Raw genomic sequence first — 21,882 nt, forward strand, 5'->3', positions numbered from 1 at the left:
AACGAATGGCAGGAATTATTGCCTTTAGATTAAATGTTCTCTGGACCCAAGTACATATGTAACTACAATTATACCATGCATATGGAGAGAGGGACTTGCTATGAAGCGCTTGATAGTATTGTATGGAGTATACAGACAGATAAGGTCGCTTTCCACAGACCTGCTCTCTGGCTTCCAGGCCACACTGCTTTGGTCCCTGGCTCAAGCCATTGGAAAACAGGCAGTCACAGAGTGGAAAGATGTAGGTGTTAGTCTAGAGTTTGAATCCCAACTATGCCATTTTTATTTCCCTAGTGACTTTGGACAAGTTGCTTCACTGTGCTTCACCTTTAAAACGAAGATGTTTATCTCATGGGAATATTGTGAAGGTTAATAATAAATATATATGTAATACATATAATGTACAAGTAGTTCATAGTATTCAATGATTTCTTTAAAGAACCTTCTGTAACTCTTCTATCATGGATATGAGCCACTGGACCCCTTGAAAACTTTACTCTTTTAGCCCTTTCCCAGCCTTACGGTACTTAGAGAATCCACATGTTCATAGCATTCTTAAGTCTCAGAGCTGCTAAGGACTGGAGATATCTAGAGACAGGGATTATCTGTGGTTAACTGGTGGGAGAGGATCATATGTCATACCTGTGTGGATTTTGATGCTTACATATGAAACCCTGGGCTTCCCAGGTATTGCTAGTGGCAAAGAATCCACCTTCCATTGCAGGCGATGCAGGAGACATGGGTTCAATCCCTCTATCAGGAAAATCCCCTAGAGAAGGAAATGGCAACCCACTCCACTTTTCTTGTTAAGAAATCCCGTGGACAGAGCAGCCTGGTGGGCTGTAGTCCAGGGGATGCAAAGAGTTGGACACTACTCAGTGAAATAAGTTATAAATTACAAGCATGAAGCCCTGCTGTGTGTGACGTCATGGTGTCTAGCCATGGCCCTGGCCATCATCCCACTTGCAGTTCCCCTAGGGCATAACTGTTCTTATGGACAATGAATTTTATGTGATTCCTAGTGGCAAAAGCTCAGTGTTCATCTCTTTCACCAGTCCGAATTACTCCTCCACATTTGTGCTCTTGAATTCTTTCACTTAAGTAGTGTAATAAACTGTGCATTCAGTGAACTGTGTGAAGATTTAGTGTATAGGATCATTGCTTGTAGGTAATTTTTAAAATTACAAATTATTTGGAAGGGAGGAAGGTTCAGATTTTAGCAGACTAACAAAACTTAATTTTTATTCCTTTGCTTATGATATAGCAATGATATATGTTCTCAGTAACAGGAGGTAATACAGATTTGGGGTTATCATGCTTTGAGATTCTGTTAAACTCTCCTATGCAATTTGATTGTTCAGATCCTTAGTTTATGGTGGTGAGTCCCAAGAGAAAGCTTCCTGAAGTAGATGAAATGTATTTATTTTTGATTTGTTGGACAACTTAGGGATGTGATGATTTCTTCACATCCCCATCCTTATGCTCTTAAAGAAATAGTAATCACTCGTTTAAAACATCGATTTCATCTGTCCTTCCATTTTCCGTGATAACATTAACAATTATTATGTTGATTCAAATCAGCAAAGTTTTTAATTATTATACCACTTAATTTTTTCTTAAAGCACTTTCTCATTTGCTTAGCACCTTGGCTTCTCCTTTGTTCGTGTTTTCTCCCCTCAATCTTGATCCTCTCTCTCTCACCAGATGCAAGGTCAAGCACAAGCGCTCGTAATGGCACATGGCAGCTACTGAACCCCAGCGGGTACGACTTCAAGAGACCATTAGGAGGACAGAAAAGTGTACCTTTGATATCTTAATTTGATCACTCTAATTGAGAAAAATACACCTTAATAATTATTCAGTAGGTATATTGACCTAACTATTCATTTGCCTTCTAATTTGTGCCCTCAGTCTCTGCTTTTCTGAGTTTTATCTCCATTTAACTAGATGATATATGGAGACCCTCAGACATTAATATTCAGGTGATGGAGCACAGGCCTTGACCTGCGCCTTTTTCTCTTCTTTTTTCCTCCCTGGAGTCTGTTTTTTTTGTACATGGCATTGCTGGTGGGTTCCATCAGGGAACTGCCAGCATAGGCTAGTTATAATGATGCTTTCAGATTGCTTCAGAGTCTGTAATTAAATGACATCACTAAGTCTTAAATGCATCTGCTGTGAAAGTCAGAAGGCTAAATTATCCCATTAGAGAAGAGTGTTAGTTGCTGTTAAAGAATCCCAAGTTTAGTATGCTGAAGCGTTGCTTCAGGAAAGCTGTTGAAAGCCAGTTGAGCATGGAACATAGTGGGAAGATTGGGAGGCTGGAAGGCCATGTGGTTCAGAACAAGCTGTTCAAGAATCACAGCTGCACTCAGGCTAACTTGTTAAAAAAAAAAAAAAAAAAGGCATTTTTCCCAAATGCAGTTAACTGCTTGGCTGCTGGTCTTCACTCTGAAGAAATACTATTTGAGGCAGCTGTCAACTACATGACTCCAGAATAGTATGTTGTAGTTTATTGGAGCACGGTTCAAGTGAGACCAGTGCTGTGAATTTAGTTCCCATAGGACCAAACAACTTAACTTAATAAATCACCAGTTACTGTGCCTCTGACCCTAGTTAGCCAAACCACACCCCCGCCCCATATTATTGCCTCAGAGCAGAAGAGAAAGAACCTCTGTTGATTGGCCCAAAAGTCCCATCACTGTTAGAATGAAACTGATGAACCTATGTCTTCTGTGCCTGTTTGGGGTTACAAGGAGTCGGACATGACTGAGCAGCTGAACAACAACAGAATGCCTGTTTGGGCTTCCCGGGTGGCGCTAGTGGGAAAGAACCTGCCTGCCAATGCAGGAGACATAAGAGACTTGGGTTCGATCCCTGGGTTGGGAAAATCCTCTGGAGGAGGGCGTGGCAACCCACTCCAGTATTCTTGCCTGGTGAATCCCATGGACAGAGGAGCCTGGAAGGCTACAGTCCCTAGGGTTGTACAGGAGTTGAACACGACTGAAGTGACTATTTGGCTAAGCAGATTTCATTTGTTTATCTACTTATTTTAAAGATTTCTTTTCTTATATTGACAATTTTTTAAGTCTTTATTGAATTTGTTACAATATTGCTTCTTTTTTTTTTAATTTTTTTTGGCTGCATAGCACATAGGATCTTAGCTTCCTGACCAGGGATTGAACCTGTATCCCCTGCATTGAAAGGCAAAATCTTAACCACTGGACCATCGGGGAAGTCCCAGGCTAAGGAATTTTTATAATTAACTTGTAGAATTCTTGTATTATTCCTTGTGCTACTATATGAAATATTTGTTTTGTCTTTGTCCCAGGTTCCCTGCAGAAAGCTCTTAAAACCTTTGGACTCTCTGGAATGACAGAGAGAGTGTCTTTTGTATGCTAATGAGATGACTGGAGAAGGCAATGGCAACCCACTCCAGTGTTCTTGCCTGGAGAATCCCAGGGGTGGGGGAGCCTGGTGGGCTGCAGTCCATGGGGTCTCACAGAGTCGGACACAACTGAAGCAACTTAGTAGCAGCAGCAGCAGCAGAGGTGACTGGTAGCTGGATATCCCTGGATAGCTTCAGGATGGGGGCTGGTGACCAAAAAGACCAAAGCATGATTATTGGAACTTTTCAGCCCCACCCCTTGGCCTCCTTGGAGGCAAAGGAGGCTAGAGATTGAGTTAATACCCCATAGCCAATGATTTTATCAACCATACCACCCTCCCTAAGAGCCCCTGAACAACAGGGTTCATGGAGCCTCCAGGTTGCTGAATATGTCCACAGGTAAGGAGGGTGGTTGTCCCAGCTCCACTGGGACAGAAGGTCCTTTATAATAAATGAAAGTGAAAGTGAAAGTCACTCAGTCATGTCCGACTCTTTGTGACCCAATGGACTATATAGTCCATTGAATTCTCCAGGCCAGAATACTGGAGTGGGTAGCCCTGTTCCCTTCTCCAGGGGATCTTCCCAATTCAGGGATTGAACCCAGGTCTCCCACATTGCAGGCAGATTCTTGACCAGCTGAGCCACAGGGGGAGCGCATTTATTATCATAAATAGTCATAGTAAGTCCATTGTTTTACCTGATTCTGTGACCTGTTCTAGCAAATGACCAAATCCAAAGAGGAGGTCTTTGTTTCCATAGTCTAGCTCCTGATTTGGCTAGTCACTCAGAAGCATGAAAGACCTGGGACCTGTGACTGGTGTCTGAAGTGAGGGCCTGGTAGGACTAAGCCTTTAACTCATGGGGTCTAATGGTAACACTCAAATCAGATCAGTTCAGTCGCTCAGTCGTGTCCGACTCTTTTTGACCCCATGGACTGCAGTACGCCAGGCCTCCCTGTCCATCACCAGCTCCCGGAGTATACCCAAACTCATAACACTCGGTAGTTAATGTTAGAATTGAACTGAGTTGCTGGACATACAGTTGGTGTCCGGAGAGCTGGAGAATCGATTGGTGAAAAAATCTGACACAATGGGTGTCAGAAGTGTTGTGATTAAAACCAGCTCACACTCATTCATTACTCTTTCTCAGTCATCAGTTGTGATGCTCCCTGTTAAATATAAAAAAAAATAATGGAGGTACTTGACCAAGTCTTAGGTTTTCCAGTCACTGTTTTCTGTGACACTTCTATAGAATTAAGAGGTTTCCTCACTGGATTTATTTCCTTCCCATATGTGTCTGGCTTATTGCACTGTATCATAATTCAGATTTTATCCTTTGTTTACTGAGTGAGATAGGGAGAATAGTGAGAGAGTCTGGACGTGGATGACAGGGACAAAAACCACCCCATTATTTCTTCCTTCACCCCTAAGCATATACTTGGGTTCTCGAAATTGCCTGATGTCTTCCATCCTCAGCCCCTGAGAAGGCCATTATCTCCAGGTCACCAAACGAGATGTCAAAGGAAGAGATAGAGGAAGGAAATGAGCAAATGTTCTATATTCTTGATTTTGCTTTAGAAACCTTTTTACTGAAAGGTCTTCTTCCTTCAAATCTCATACTCTTTCCAATATACACATATATCAATGATAGTTTTTTATTTTATTTTTTAATTCTGTTTTGTTTTGTTTAATCTTGCTCTGAGGCATGTGGGATCTTTGTTCCCTGACTAGGGATTGAACCCACGTCCCCTTTAGTAAACGTGTGGAGTCTTAGGGCCTGGACCACCAGAGAAGTCCCAGTTGCTTTTTCTTTCTTCCTTTCTTTTTTTAACTGTAAGTAAAAGAAGTCAATACTCCCACCCCACCTCAAAACAAAAAACAAACAAAAAAAAATTTTCAAAGAACAGTAATCCAAGGTTTCTTTTGGAAGGACAGAAACCAGGGCAGCTCTGGGGCCTCAGCAAGGGGAGTCTATGCATCTTTGGTCTGCAGTGTGCTCGTCACATGACTCAGCTCTCCCACTTTTGCCAGTTATCTTTGGACATCATACAAATCAATTTGTGTAAAGACATGGCCGTGCAACAGAAAATCTACTCTCAAAGTTATTCTTCTGGGGGTTATAGATTCTTCCCTGAGGAGGGGACTGCATAGGCCATCCTCAAAGCATCTATATTCTTATTAAAGTTTTTAGAGGCTTCATTTTGTTGGGTTGGCCAAAAGTTTGTTTTTGTTTTTGTTTTTTTTTTTCTATATGGAAAAACTCCAGTGAACTTTTTAACCAACTCAACAGTTCATCAAAATGTAGGTGTCAGAGTCTTTTAGACCAGCACTCATTGCAGAAATGTAATAAAGGCTCTCAGAGCATCTTCAGTACCTGCGAGGCTTGGAACACTAGGTCTAGAAAAGCATTTTTCCTCTGACTTAAGGCTACGTCGAGGATCTACATCTGGTGTCATGTTACATTTTGATGATCTTTATTTAGTTGTTTGCTGCTTCTTCCCCCATCTGACAGAAGGCCAGGTAGGATCTAACAGTGATGACCTCATCATCCTGTCTGATGGTTTATGGATCTCTAAGGAACATGTTAGTTGACTGCATATTAAGTTTTCCCTTCCAAGTATCCAGGAGAAGAAAAACCCAAAGACCTATTTCCTTCTTTGCCCTGTTAAAAATGTAGAATAATGAAATTAGTCCACTAATGTATGTGTGTGTGTGTTTGTATGTATTCAAGCTTCTACAGTGCTCAGAGTCTTGTGCTTGAATTGTGGAGAATACAAGAAGGTTGAACTAGTTTCTGAATTCAAATGGCTTGCACTTTAGTTGACAATATAACTCATAAACATAAAGTAGTTACCATTACCCTTCAACGTTGTAAATAAATCCCAAATGATCAGTATACAGATGGAAAGTGCTTTAGACATAAAAGAGGAAGGATTCATAGAGAACAATAATGAGAAGTAATATTTATTGAGCGTTTTCTGTCAGGTCCTGTATTGAGCACTTTTTTATGGGTTGTGCCATTCAATCCCTCAACATATAGTTGGTATTGTTTTGTAGATGAAGCAACAGGCTCAGAGAGGTTAAACAACTGATTTAAGTTTGCACAGATAGTAGGGACATGACCTTCTCAATGTTCATAGTCTTAACTGTTTTTGACAGTTTTCTAGAGGAAAGGAAATAAAGCTTATGTCTATTCAAAATACTGTAACAGGTTCTTGGAGAAGGCAGTGGCACCCCACTCCAGTACTCTTGCCTGGAAAATCTCATGGATGGAGGAGCCTGGTAGTCTACAGTTCTTGGTCAACTCACCCACTCCCTCAGAGCTGTGACCCACTCCTTGGCTTTTCCATTTGTGAATTAGGATATCTCAGGGCTCAGTCTTTGTGCCTCTCTTTTCTCTTCCTAATCTCATGCCTTTAAATACCAACTATGCACTCATATATTCTAAAAATTTTTATCCGCCCTGCCAGGCTCTCCTCTCAGCCCTAGACTCATATATCTACCTCCTTACTTGACTTCTCCACTTAGATGTCTAATTGGCATCGTCAGCTAAATTCACCTGAAACAAAACTCTTCATTTCCCCCTAGACTTGTTCCTATCATTGTCTTACTCATCTCAGTAAATGCCAGCCCCATCCTTCTGTTGGCTCCAACCAACACTCTTCATGCCATACTTGACACCTCTCTGTGTTTTACACCCCATACACCCCAGGTCATTGGCAAAGCTTGTGTGCTCTGCCTTCAGACTACATACGGAATCTAGCTACTTCACACCATCTCTACTGCTCCTGTCCTGATCCAGGCCAACATAATCCCTCATCTGTATCACTTTAATAGATGGCTGATGCTCTCATGACTTTTTCTTGCCTGGTAAACTTCATTGTCCACATGGCAGCCATTTGCATGATCCTGGTTAAAAAAAAAAACAAACACAAAGTAGATCATGCCACTAGTCAGATTCTTTACCATGGTCTTTAATTTTTTTTAAGCTTTTTTTCTTTTTAATAATGTGGACCATTTTGTTTGTTTGTTTGTTTAAAGTGTTTATTGAATTTGTTACAATATTGCTTCTTTTTTTAATGGTTTTTTTTTTTTTTTTTTTTTTGGCCATAAAGCATTAGCTCCCCAACCAGGGATTGAACTCACACCCCCTGCATTGGAAGGGCAAGTTTTAACCACTGGACTGCCAGGGAAGTTCCTACCATGGACTTTAAAGCCCTGTTAACTTGTCCTACTTGATACATGTCTATTTCATGTCTGTCTGCCTAACTAGAATGGAATGTAAGCTGCATTAATATCTCTGTCTGTTCTGTCCCTGGTGTCTAGAACAATGCCTCCCACATAGAAGATGCTCAACAAATACTGTGAATTGATTATCCATTGGGTTCAGATGTTTATTCAACACTAAACAAATCAGTCATTTTAAGTACAGTTCCATGAATCAAATGTCTTCATACCCTGCAATGACCTGAAAGAGTGTGTCTCTTAGAAGGTTTTTGCTGTGAGATCCCAGTGCAGGGACAGGTTCTGGCATTTTCATAGGGAACCCTGAAGCTGGAAGATGTGATCATTTAATAAATATTTGTTAACTCTGGTTGGACCAGATGCTATTCTAGGCTTTCAGAGAGGTTCAAAGATGTGTAAGACACAGGAGCTGGCAAGTGAGTGGCTCCCACAGTGACACTGCCTCGTGCTAATGTCATATTGAGAAATCATGATGAGAACACTATGAAACCCACCGTCTCTGTTTAGTCATATTCCGTGGTGATGCCACTGAATCTGCACACCAGCACATTCCTAGATAACGTATTGCCTAGTTCCTGAGACCCACATCAATTTCTTTTTGTTATTCCACTATTAGTTCACAGTTCACTGGATTATTCTTCATACAAATATATGGCCTTTCAGTTATCTTTAGACTTGCTTTCAGTTCATTTTTGGATTGCCTTGGTTTCTTCAGTCACTATTCCGTTAGTGATTATGAACAAAAAATAAAAATAGTGATAGCTGTGGACTGTAAGTTAATGAAGAACCCAGAGGAGTGTTTTGTTGTTGTTGTTGTTTATTTATTCATTTGACTGCTCCAGGTCTTAGTTTTGAGATCTTTAGTTGTGGCATGTGAACTCCTAGTTTCTGTATGTGAGATCTAGTTCCCTGACCAGGAATCAAACCCGGGCTGCTTGCATTGGGAGTGTGAAATCTTAGCCACTGGACCACCAGGGAAGTCCCAAGAGGAGGGATTATTAACATGTTAAAAGGCAAGAGTCGTCTACCAACTGATGAATGGATAAATAAATAAAATGCACTGCATCCGTATAATGGGATATTATTCTGAATAAAGCACAGATCCATGCTATAACATGGATGAACTTTGAAAACATTATGCTAAATGAAAGAAGCCAGTCACAAAGTCGACCTACTGTATGATTCTGTTTATATAAAAAGTCTGGAACTAACAAATGTATAGAAATAGGAAGTAGATTGGTGGTGGCCTGGGCTGGAGGTAGGGGTGAATTGGGGGAGAAATGGAGAACCACTGCTGATGGGTGTGGGGGTTCTTGTGGGGGTGATGAAATAAATATTCTAAAGTTGATTTTGGTGATGACTGCACAATTGTGTGAATATACTAGAAATCAATGGATTATAAACTTTAAAAGGGTAAATTGTATGGGATGTGAATTATATCTTAGCTAAAGATAGTATGAAGGAAGAAAGGGAATTATTTGAAAAGTTCTGGAACACTGGGGTGAGAAAAGCATTTTCTGCACACTTCCAGTTTCAGCAACTCTCTACCTTGTGCCACTTTGGATTTTGCCGACTTTGGTTCAATTCTATGCCGCGTGTCAGCACCTCCCTCCACCCCGACATAAAATAGCACATGTTTTTCTTTTGTATCTCTTAATTCCTTCAATTTTTAGTTTCATCCATGCTTTCGAATATAATTTTATAGTCAACCACACTAACAATATGCGGCTACCATTTGATAATAAAGCAAAACAAAGCATTATATTGCAAAGAAGACCAGAGGAAGATTTGAAAGTCCTGGATTCTTTGCCCATTACTGACCTAGAAATAGCCATGCTCAAATTACAGGACTCTGTACCTCAGTTATTTACTTCCATTATAAGATTGTGTTACCATTATAATGGTCTTCCCTGATGGATCAGATGGTAAAGAATCCACCTGCATTACAGGAGACCCAGGTTCAATCCCCGGGTCAGGAAGACGCCCTGGAGAAGGGAATGGCTAGCCACTCACTCCAGTATTCTTGCCTGGAGAATTCCACGGACAGAGGAGCCTGGCGGGCTATAGTCCTTGGGGTTGCAAAGAGTCAGACACAATTACAATAATAGCAGGTATACTGATCAGTCTAAGGCTATCCATTTCAAAGAGAAAATGTTATTTTGACAATTGTGGAGGAGAAAAGACTTTCAGTTTCTAAGAATACAGTGTTGTTGAAAATAATGACAGACTTTGTGTGTTAGTTTGTGCATTTGAACCATCACAATTGTATTACCATATTTCGTTTTTAACTCTTCATCTTAGATGTAGTAATCAATATATTGATCATCTGGTAGAAGGAGTGTAAGGATTTGCCATGAAGATCATGGCCAGCAAGATCTTCAGCCCATTGACCACATAATTAGTAAAAGTACATATTCTCGTGTAACAGACCTGACTTTATAGAGTTAGGTGGCTCCTGAGGGAGCCCAGAGCTGCCTCCAACCTGGTAAATATTGAGCACATATCTAACACAACCTGATCTTCCCAGCAGAAGAGTCAGCCTACTTTATGGTCTGCAGTGTGGTCAATGAATCAGTGCTTGCTGAGTGAACTGCACTTAGCCCAGCTGGAGGAGGATCAAGCTTTTAGAGCAATATAGCATACAATAGAGTATAGACAGGAAAGGAATTTGATGAATTGATTTTCACTGGAAAAGTCTAAGAGATGCCTTTACCTAAGATTGCTTAATAGTCCTAAAGATTGAAACTGCTAATAAGTCCCTGCCCATCCCACTGGGGACACTTAATACAAGTCGCTAAGCACTGAGTTGGAGAAGGCAATGGCACCCCATTCCAGTACTCTTGCCCGGAAAATCCCATGGACGGAGGAGCCTGGTAGGCTGCAGTCCATGGGGTCGCTAAGAGTCAGACACGACTGAGTGACTTCACTTTCACTTTTCACTTTCATGCATTGGAAAAGGAAATGGCAACCCACTCCAGTGTTCTTGCCTGGAGAATCCCAGGGACGGCGGAGCCTGGTGGTCTGCCGTCTATGGGGTCACAGAGTCGGACACAACTGAAGCGACTTAGCAGCAGCAGCAGCAAGCACTGAGTAGTCTGAAACAGATGATGCAAAAAGTCATGCTTGGATTTCCTGGAACTGCAGGGGTGATCACTGGTGACATCTCAAATTGCACCAAGGTGATAGAACTTTGGTAGAAAGTTCTATTGGAAGGAAATTGGTAGAATGTATGTAGAAGCTCTTTGCTTTTCTCACATTGGTGCTGTTTTACATAATTTTTATTTTCTGAGTGGCCACATCCAAGCCATTTTAAATAAATGATTAGGCAAATTCTTTGTATAATTTATCCCCTATTACTAGAGCTGGGTTACCCTCTTAAGATTTACAACCAGCTGGTAATTGAAGGGAGGACATCATGACTGAAATGTTCTTCAGCTTCACTAAAGGGCCTCTCCAGCTTGAGATTGTTGGGTAGATGTTCATGGTACACGCTGCGGGGGCTCTGTGGAGTCCGCTTGTCAAATCAACAGAATGTTCATCCACAGGTTTGTGGTCCCCATAGCTTTCCAAGAATTAACTTACTTAGAAAATAATTAGTAATCAGAAAAGACATTTAAACTCAACTCTCTGAAGCATGGAGGCAGATGTACATTACATAAATTGAATTATCGTTATAAATACCTACTTTAGTTACAGACATAATTAGGTTTTCGTGAAAGAAGACATTTATGTAGATTGGGGAGACGTGGGAATGTTTTAATCATTGAAGAATCATTTTTATTGGGGTTGAACTATGGGGTCCTGTCGTCTCCACTTAGAATGATAAGATCTTAATGTTTTAGAAATCTTAATATTTTAGAACTAGAAGGAAGCTGACAGCTGATCTCATTCAGCAGCTGACTGTCCTGGATTCCCAGCTTCTAGAAGCCTGTGAAGTTGGTGGTACGCTTCACAAGTTATTTTCAGGATTTTCATGTGTATGGATGCGCTCATGATATGGCTACAAAATTACGAGTAGGTTTATTTTTTTTCTGACTGGTGTTATATCACCTCGAGATGTAGGACTTACTGTAGGCGCTGTAGCAGTGGAAACTAGGTCTACTCTAGCTCAGGTATGTGTCCTTAGCATCCTAAATAGGTCCTCACACGTGCTCGGAACTTAATAAATACTTGTTGGTCATGTGGTTAGACAAATGGAATGAAGCACTGATCAGGAGTTCTGTTGGCAGTTATATAAACTTGGGTTAATTTTTTAAAGGAGAAACAGATTATTGTTTAATAAATGCAATTTGGTTAGTAAAAATATTTCAAAACAAAATCTCAGTGAGAGTGCATCACTAAATTACATTTTGGATGTGTTCACTGCTTCTAGTAGTTCTGAACCAGGGCCTGGAAAAGCTCATTGGCTTGCTCCAAGCTGAGCAGCAGGCTGGGTGTAGCATCAGGATTAAAACCCAGAGCTGTGTGTCTACATAGTGTCCCCAACCATGAATTATGTTAGCTAAAACTGATCAGGTTTCTTAGTATGTTTCATCTTTATGAACTGAAAATACTATCTGAGATTTAGAAAGCAAACATCTGTGGCTCTAAATAAAACTTACCTCTGTGGTTGCTTCCTTTTACTTTTACGTATGATGCATGGAAACTAAATTGAACATTGTTTGTTTCCATGCAGATGAGGGACTATTGAATTCTGTGGTTTAGGGAATTTGGGAAGGGATGGTTACAGCTGCCTGTGAAAATCTGGTGACAGCTGCGGACCCTGGAGAAAGGCTGCTATGCCCAGACCCATGCAGCGTTACACACTGCGTCGGGGGATTCACAGACCCCGGGTTAAGGACCCTGAGTGAGGGGATCGACTGCCTTTTCTCTCGCCCCTCCCATAGTCTTGGATGTTCTCTTTTGAGCTTTCACATTTACTTCTGCTCAGATCACAATCAAACAGCCCGTAACGGTTCATCATTTAAAACACCCCCAAAGGGACTTTTCATATTGTCCATAGAAAGTGATTATTTGATTTACAACTAACGCGTTTTCATTAAAATATATATAGAAAATGGGGAAAAAACTGCTATAGAAGAAAATTGTTCAGAGGGACAAAAGTGTAAATTACTATGCTATGATGAAGCCATAAGTGGAGTTATTGTAGAATATGCATTTTTGCATGGAAATGGAGCTGTAAAGACTGAGACAGTTTTGCTGCTCTGAAAAAACAACTGTGTAAAATGGTGTGTTTACAGCTCTTCGGGATTAAGTATCAAATGGGATAGTCAAGTTCGGGTTGTCTGAGTGGGTCTGGAACCTCCTTAGCATAGACGGAGGCTGACAGGGAGTTGTCGCGTCCCAGATGGGACAGAACAGTCCTTGCCTTCGGAACCTCTGCAGGACTGGCTCCCAAAAAGCAAAGATAGATATGCCCTTGGCTTTTTAGAGGCATTCCCTCTTACCCCACATTTTTTCTTCTTTACCTGTAAAAATATGTCAATTAGTGGGAAAAGCACAGTGTGTTTAATTGGCAAATGAAGATGTTTAATAAAAGTGAGGCCTCGGAATCCTCAAAGAGGAACTTGATCAGGGAGCCTTGCACCTCTTCTTACCATCTTCACTGGAGATTCAAAGAGACTCGGACAGAGGCAATGGTGCTCTGTTGACCTTGACTGTATTTATCAGAAGCTCATGTAACTTTTGAACTCTGAGTCTCAGACATATGACCCCAAGAGGACTTTTGGCTTTACATTGGCTCTCCCAACACCCAAGAAAATATCCCCATGACTTCTGTAGGTCTTTTTCCCCCATAGCCTCTCTTGATATAGTAAGAGACAATTCAAGAATTAGATTTGAGGAGCTTGAGCTTGTGGAGCCATTTTATCCTCATGTATCTTACCCAGTATTTTGCTCAATGGGTTTTTCCCCCTAATATCCAGTCTTTGTAATTGACTTTGAATCCTTCATAAAGTCTCCTAGTTGGAAAAATAACTCTTTAGAGATGCTATCTCATATATTGATACATTCAGGTGACTTCAGTACTTAGAGTGGTATTTTCACCTTTGCTGTCCAGATGAGTCATAGACTGCTTCCCATTTTAAGTGATGAATTAATTCAGAAGGCCAGTGGCAGCTTAGACCCTTCTCACCCCTACTGAAGACCTTGACACTCTCTGACCTCCCTGGGGAGCCTGGAAGCAGAGCCTCCCTCTTCTGCCTTGGAATTCATACTTAATTTTTAATATTTGTAAAGTCTCCAAATTAAATCACCCTTTTCTTGATACTGAACTTTACTCTCTAGGTTATTTCATCTCTTCTCTTAGCACCTGAACGGCACCACCTTGAATTTAACTCATTCAAGTTTCAGTTCTTCCAGCCGAGGTGTTCTTTCTGTCATTATATTAGTGTCGCTGGCCATGTCCATGCTGTTGATAACAGCCAGAATGTTTTACAGCTATCTGCCACTGAGCACCTTCTCTTCTTCAATAGCAGAACTCTCTGGCTCCATTGACTGAGCATCTCCCAGTCTAATCACTTTTAATCCCTCTGTTTTTCTGCAGCAGCTATTCATTGTGAGTGCTTTAAGTGTTCCATCAAAGAGATTGTGTATTCAAAGAACTTTAAAAAAAAAAAAAGTCAGGTGTTACACAAGCAAGTTCATATATAACTATCATTGAATATAACTATTATCCTCCATAAATAAGGAATGAAGACACATTGAAAGGGGAGAATGATTGTTCATGGGCCTGCCTTTCCCTTTAGCCACAACCATGAAAAAATATAATCCTCATTAAAGGGCCATAAAGTTGTCTGCTGCAGTAATTCAGCACTTTCATGCCTTCTTGCTTTTAGTGCTGTTTTAGTATGTTGACCCTCTGTTCCCTGCAGCTGGGATTTTGTTCGTCTTTGTGGCCTTTGGAAATGAATATTCATAATGAGATAGCAGTGAGACTTCAGGTCCCTTTTAGCGCCCTCAGGGAATTAGTCTTAGCTTCTAGGAAAGCTGAGGAAAAGGTCGTACTATGCCAGCCTCCCATATTGACTCATGTAAAGTTGTGGGGGGGCGGCATATGCTCAGTGTCCGGGAAGTTCATTTCACCAGTAAACTGAGGCCCGGGGTTCCTAATTATGAATTGGACACCCAGGTTGGCATCCAGTCTTTGGATACCCAAGCCATATTCCTCCATAACATCATGCTGACTCCATATTAATTTGCCATTTTCATTCCTGGGCTTCTAACCCACTGAATGCTCACTAACTAATCAGAACTTGACCATGATAGTGAGAGGTTTGTGACATAGCTGCTCCAAGAGGGAAGGGAACTGGAAAAGGGTCTCTGTCAACCATGTGAGCTCTTAGTAGTAAACTCTCACAATATTTGGGGGCATTAATTTCACCCACTACATCGCCTTTTTCCTTCTAAAAATTATCATCATGATTATTAACAACTTTGTGATATCCTTAAATTGATTCACAGAGAGTTTATGGGATACCTGTTACTAATAAATGGTGGTTGTTATGGTAAATAGAGTCCAGAATATAGAAGATAAATGATGGTTCTTCCTTTAAAATTTCTTTTCCTTAATTATACTGTGAGCATCCTATGAAGATTTATAATTATAAGATAACTTTGTTAAAATTCTTGTGATGTATTTTTATTTACTGTAGTTACCCAGGCCTCACCCTTAAAAGTTGTGGGTTAAGTTCTACTTGACTTTCTCCATAGGGAGCTTATTTTAATGTGTCCTACTCCTTTAATTTCTTGATGAAATCAGGTCAGATGAAAGAACAGTTTTGCTTTCCCAAGGTGATGTCACTCGGATCCCAGACTAAACTGGTTTTTTTTTTTCCCTGGAATGCAGATCAGTCAGATTTCTGGCAGTAAAGGGCTCTAGTGGAAAGATGACCAAAGGGCCACCCTTCCTAATCAAGCCTGCCCAGGCGGGTTCCTAGGTTGGCTGAAGGGTAAGCTAGATGGCTTTGCCTATTTTAGGCATGGCATCAGTGTAACATTAGGCTCATGAATTTACTTTTAGTGATCTGTGTCTTTGGTTTTCTTTAGAAGACACCTGACTTTATCTAGATGGACTCCTTCCCCAGTTATGTGCCCGGGAAGCTAATTATTCAGTCGGAGGGTAATGAGAGACCCGGCCATCTGTCTGCCGATTTAATGGAGTGCCAGCACATCCCAAATAAGAAGTAATTGGATTGACAGACACAAAGCCAGTTATTAGACTGTTACTATCTGATTGGAAAAAGCAGGCGGAGAAGAAGCATACAACTGTAGCAAAACTAATCTGTTGATGTCTGCGGTTCCCGGCATGCATAGTCCGCCACCCAGAATTCATGGGCTTTGAAACTCCTGACTGGCTTAGGAGTATTTGGAGTTCTGCCTCAGAATTCATCTCTGTATTCTTATTGCAAATCATTATAAGGCAATCTAATAAAACACAGTTTGCATAAAGATGGGGCCCATTTATAAAACTGTCACTGCAGCCTCTCTATTAATAGAGCCATTTTAAAGATTTATTATGAGCATATGTTACTTCTTACAGGGGGCCAGATTGAGAGCTGCAGGATTGGAACACACGAGAATGTGTTACTGGTGATAATTTAAAAAAAAAAAAAAAAAATTTTTTTTTCAAGTTATTCTGCCCAAGGAATGTCATTAGCCCCATGCTCTTTCCTTACATTCAGGTGTGATCGTTAAACAGTAGTCTTAAAGAGGCATGAAAGAAAGGTGATAAGACCTAGAATACCATGTTGCATAAACACGTTTCTTCTCACAGGTTCCAGTTTTACTGTCTGGCACCATTGAAGGTCAGAGGACATGGGGGATGGGCTCAGTGTGAGAGTAGGGCAGCAGATAAGCTCTGCAGCTTTATTCTTCTCAGAAGGATGGGTTGGGAGGGCTCTGATGGGGTTGGGGAGAAGCGGTAAAAATAGTACTTCCGTTAGTCATTAATGGATTCAGGGATAACTGTCACCTCTTAGAGTTTCTCGTCTTCCATGTTCATGGCTGGAACTAGACCAGAATCCAGCAAGTTTATATTTATTCAGCAAGTGTCTCTAAAGTACCTGCAGCATCTTACGCACTTTCCTAAGTTGTCCACTGAAAACTAATGCATGACCTAAAAGCTGAGAATTATGTTTTATCTGGTAATAGCTTAGTTGGTAAAGAACCACCAGGAGACCCCAGTTAGATTCCTGGGTTGGGAAGATCCCCTAGAGAAGGGATAGGCTACCCACTCCAGTATTCTTGGGCTTCCCTTGTGGCTCAGCTGGTAAAGAATCTGCAGTGTGGGAGACCTGGGTTTGATCCCTGGGTTGGGAAGATCCCCTGGAGAAGGGAAAGACTATACCCACTCCAGTATTCAGGCCTGGAGAATTCCATGGACTATAGTCCATGGGGTTGCTAAGAGTCAGACACAACTGAGTGACTTTCACTTGGTGAATTTGCCAAGGACTTAAGCCCAGGACACAGTCTCTCAGCTCTGAGGGACTGTTCTAAAGAAGTAAGGGAGGAGTCAGGATAGTCAAAATATCCAAAGATTCCTGTTAATTAAAGAAAACCAGACATCTCAGGGCTTCCCTGATGGCTTAGCGGGTAAAGAATTCACCTGCCTTGCAGGAGACACAGGAGATGTGGGTTTGACCCCTGGGGGAACATCCTCTAGAGGAGGAAATGTCAACTCACTCCAGTATTCTTTCCTGGAGAATCCCATGGACATTGGAGCCTGGTGGGCTACAGTGCCTGGGATCACAGAGTCAGACAAGACTGAGTAACTACGCACACACACACAGATATCTGAAGTTAAGAAATTTAGTGCCTTTCTATATATGGGAAGATGCAGTAACTTCAACATCAGTGAAATTATTGCTTTGATGAGCACCTGAGCTGTCTGGGGCTGGTATCATATGCTTTCTCATCCTGAGTCTCCTTAGGGTGCATCATTGTGGGTGGCTGGAGTGGGTCACAGCTAAATCGGAGTGTCCTGTTTCCACCCTGAGTTTCCTCAGGGCTCACTGTCGGGGCTGCTGTAATGTGATGGCCTAATGGCTGCAACATCCTATTATACCTGACACAGCAGGCAACGTTTTTTCCATTCACATAGTTCAACATATACACCTATAAATCAACCTGAGTTCCTGCTCTCCTGGGGCTTACATTGCAGTGAGGCAAATGGAGAATAAACAAATAGGTGAGTAGATATATTGTAGTTCAGTCACTAAGTCATTTCCAACTCTTTATGACTGCATGGACTGCAGCACCCCAGCCTTCTCTGTCCTTAACTATCTTCCAGAGTTTGCTCAAATTCATGTGTGTTGAGTCGGTGATGCTATCTAACCACCTTATCCTCTGCCACCCCCTTCTCCTTTTGCCTTCATTCTTTTCTAGCATCAGGGTCTTTTCCAGTGAGTCAGCTCTTCACATCAGCTGGCCACAGTATTGGAGCTTCAGCATCAATCCATTGAATATTTGGGGTTGATTTCCTTTAGGATTGACTGTCCGTCCTGAAGGGATTGATCTCCTTGCAGTCCAAGGGACTCTCAAGAGTCTTCTATGGTATCCAATTATAATAAGTTCTAACAAAAGAAAAAGAAGATGGAGTTTAAGATGATAGTAGTTAGGAAGCTATTATAGATGTCAGACCTTCCTTGAAATTCTTCAGAAGACGTCATGTTTGCAGAGACCTGGCTGAAGTGTGACTAGAGGAAGAACAGATCAGAGAAGGGGCCCAGCACTTGCCTAGAGTACATATGAAGTACACTGTCCATAGTCACCAGGTGCTGCCAGGCTGCTTGCATGAATAAGGTCTCCGGCGTCTCTTGTCTGCAAGTTAAGAAAGACTGATAATGTATATGAAAGGGTGTTGTGAGCTCTAAATGGTATGCAGACATGGATTTGGTTACGAAGCTCCGGGTAATCTCTAGAAAGCTCTGTTATTGTAAACTGAATCCTTAAATGTTTCAAAGGAAGTCCTATTTATTGAGACTCAGTGATATGCAAATTTTCATGATACAAATACTATATCGTTTATTTGATAGGCACGTTTTCAAATAAAGGAACACATTAATTAACGGTTAGTAGCATTTGTTGTTCAGTTGCTCAGTCATGTCCAACTCTTTGTAACCCCATGGACTGCAGCATGCCAGGCTTCCCTCTCCTTCACCATCTCCCAGAGCTTGCTCAAATTCATGTCCATTGAGTCAGTGATGCCATCCAACCATCTTGTCCTCTATCACCCACTTCTCCTCCTGCCTTCAATCTTTCCCAGCATTAGTTCAGTTCAGTTCAGTCACTCAATCATGTCTGACTTTGCATTCTCATAGACTGCAGCACACCAGACCTCTCTGTCCATCACCAATTCCCGGAGTTTACCAAAACTCATGTCCATTGAGTTGGTGATGCCATCCAAACATCTCATCCTCTGTGTCCCCTTCTCCTGCCTTTCCCAGCATCAGGGTCTTTTCCACTGAGTCAGCTGTTCACATCAGGTGGCCAAAGTACTGGAGTTTCAGCTTCAACATCAGTCCTTCTGATGAACACCCAGGACTGATCTCCTTTAGGATGGACTGGTTGGATCTCCTTGCAGTCCAAGGGACTCTCAAGAGTCTTCTCCAACACCAGAGTTCAGAAGCATCAATTCTTTGGCACTCAGCCTTCTTCACAGTCCAACTCTCACATCCATACATGACCACTCTAAAAACCATAGCCTTGACTAGATGGACCTTTCTTGACAAAGTATGTCTCTGCTTTTTAATATGCTGTTTAAGTTGGTCATAACTTTACTTCCAAGGAGTAAGCATCTTTTTATTTCATGGCTGCAGTCACCATCTGCAGTGATTTTGGAGCCCCCCAAAATAAAGTCTGACACTGTTTCCACTATTTGCCCATCTATTTGCCATGAAGTGACAAGACCGGATGCCATGATCTTAGTTTTCTTAATGTTGAGCTTTAAGCCAACTTTTTCACTCTCCTCTTTCACTTTCATCAAGAGGCTCTTTTGTTGTTTTTCACTTTCTGCCATAAGGCTGATGTGAGGTTATTGCTATTTCTTCTGGCAATCTTGATTCCAGCTTGTACTTCGTGCACCCCAGCTTTTCTCATGATGTACTCTGCATATCAGTTAAATAAGCAGGGTGATAATATACAGCCTTGACGTACTCCTTTCCCTAAATGGAACCAGTCTGTTGTTCCATGTCCAGTTCTAACTGTTGCTTCCTGACCTGCATACAGGTTTCTCAAGAGGCAGGTCAGGTGGTCAGATATTCCCATCTCTTGAAGAATTTTCCACAGTTTATTGTCATCCACACAGTCAAAGACTTTGGCATAGTCAATAAAGCAGAAATAGATGTTTTTCTGGAACTCTGTTGCTTCTTCGAAGATCCAGCGGATGTTGGAAATTTAATCTCAGATTCTTCTGCCTTTTTTAAATCCAGCTTGAACATCTGGAAGTTCACAGTTCACATACTGTTGAAGCCTGGCATGGAGAATTTTGAGCATTACTTTACTAGTATGTGAGATGAGTGCAATTGTGCAGTAGTTTGAGCATTCTTTGGCATTGCCTTTCTTTGGGATTGGAATGAAAACTGACCTTTTCCAGTCCTGTGGCCACTGCTGAGTTTTCCAAATTTGCTGGCATATTGAATGTTGCACTTTCACAGCATCATCTTTTAGGATTTGAAATAGCTCAACTGGAATGCCATCACCTCCACTAGCTTTGTTTGTAGTGATGCTTCCTAAGGCCCACTTGACTTCACATTCCAGGATGTCTGGCTCTAGGTGAGTGATCACGCCATCGTGATTATCTGGGTCGTGAAGATCTTTTTCGTGTGGTTCTGTGTATTCTTGCCACCTCTTCTTAATATCTTCTGCTTCTGTTAGGTCCCTACCATTTCTGTCCTTTATTGTGCCCATCTTTACCTGAAATATTCCCTTGGTATCTCTAATTTTCTTGAAGAGATCTCTAGTCTTTCCTAGTCTATTGTTTTCCTCTATTTCTTTGCATTGATCACTGAGGAAGGCTTTCTTATCTCTCCTTGCTATTCTTTGGAATTCTGCATTAAAATGAATATATCTTTCCTTTTCTCCCTTGCTTTTTGCTTCTCTTCTTTTCACAGCTATTTGTAAAGCCTCCTTAGACAGCCATTTTGCTTTTTTTGCATTTCTTTTTCTTGGGTCTTGATCCCTGTCTCCTGTACAATGTCACGAACCTCCATCCATAATTCATCAAGCACTCTATCAGACGTAGTCCCTTAAATCTGTTTCTCACTTCCACTGTATAATCATAAGGGATTTGATTTAGGTCATACCTGAATGGTCTAGTGGTTTTCCCCAGTTTCTTCAATTTAAGTCAGGGTTTTTCTAATAAGTCAGTTCTTTGCATCAGGTGACCAAAGTATTGGAACTTCAGTTTCAGCATCAATCCTTCCAATGAATATTCAGGACTGATTTCTTTTAGGATTGATTGGTTTGATTTCCTTGCAGTCCAAAGAACTCTCAAGAGAATTCTCCAACACCACAGTTGAAAAGTATCAATTCTTCGATACTCAGCCTTTTTTATGGTCCAACTACCTTGTAATGAGTGCTACTCTATTTCAGGAGCTTTCCTTGTATATATTATATGGTGAATATAGGGCATTCTTCCAATGCGTACATCACTGACAACTTTACATTAACCCTCCAAGGGAGGTATTGTTTCCCTGTTGTGTAGATCAGGAGTCTGAGGGGTGGGGGCGAGTCAAGGAAGTCCTCTGGTTAAATATCTGGAGATGTGAGATTTCAACCGAGGTGTGTCTGACCCCAAACCTTGTGTATGATGTTGTCCAAAAGGTCATCCCGTGGAGTTCTTAACATGAGTGGCACATTGTGTTAGGAACCATGAGACATAGAGAAAAAAACTACAAGCACAGTCGCTGTACTCAGAGAAATGAAAATATAGCTGGGAAGAGATGATTACATTAGAAACACCCACAGACAGTGAACGATGAGATATAAACACATAATTGCGTTCCGTGGTCTGTGAAAGCTAGGGAAAAGAGGGAGATGAATGCAGGCTGGAGACAGTAGGCCTGAAGCTAAGCTTTTAAAAGACGGGTAGGATTTAGGTAGGCTGTATGATGGAGTTTCAGTCATATATGAGCATTAGCAGCTACTCTTGCCCTTAAGGGGAAAATCAGATATCATGATTATCTGTGGAAATCACTTAGCAACTTAGAAATTAACTACCATTTCTTAACATGGTAAATACAATACAATTAGGTT

At 41.3% G+C, this 21,882-nt stretch overlaps 1 protein-coding gene across 4 annotated transcripts in view; it reads left to right on the forward strand.

Moving 5' to 3' along the window:
* EXOC4 (exocyst complex component 4) overlaps nt 1–21,882 on the forward strand; it is an 806,015-nt gene that overhangs the window by 523,421 nt on the left and 260,712 nt on the right. The window contains exon 11 of one of the 4 annotated variants that reach the window (XM_059885683.1): nt 1,705–21,700. The exons of the other annotated variants lie outside the window; for them this stretch is intronic. Coding sequence (XP_059741666.1) covers nt 1,705–1,732 — 28 coding nt within the window. The 3' untranslated portion in view covers nt 1,733–21,700. Of the gene's footprint in view, nt 1–1,704; nt 21,701–21,882 lie in introns of those variants that run through there. 4 annotated transcript variants of the gene reach the window in all.

This window comes from Bos taurus, chromosome 4 (assembly GCF_002263795.3).
Source record: "Bos taurus isolate L1 Dominette 01449 registration number 42190680 breed Hereford chromosome 4, ARS-UCD2.0, whole genome shotgun sequence".
NCBI lineage: Eukaryota > Metazoa > Chordata > Mammalia > Artiodactyla > Bovidae > Bos > Bos taurus.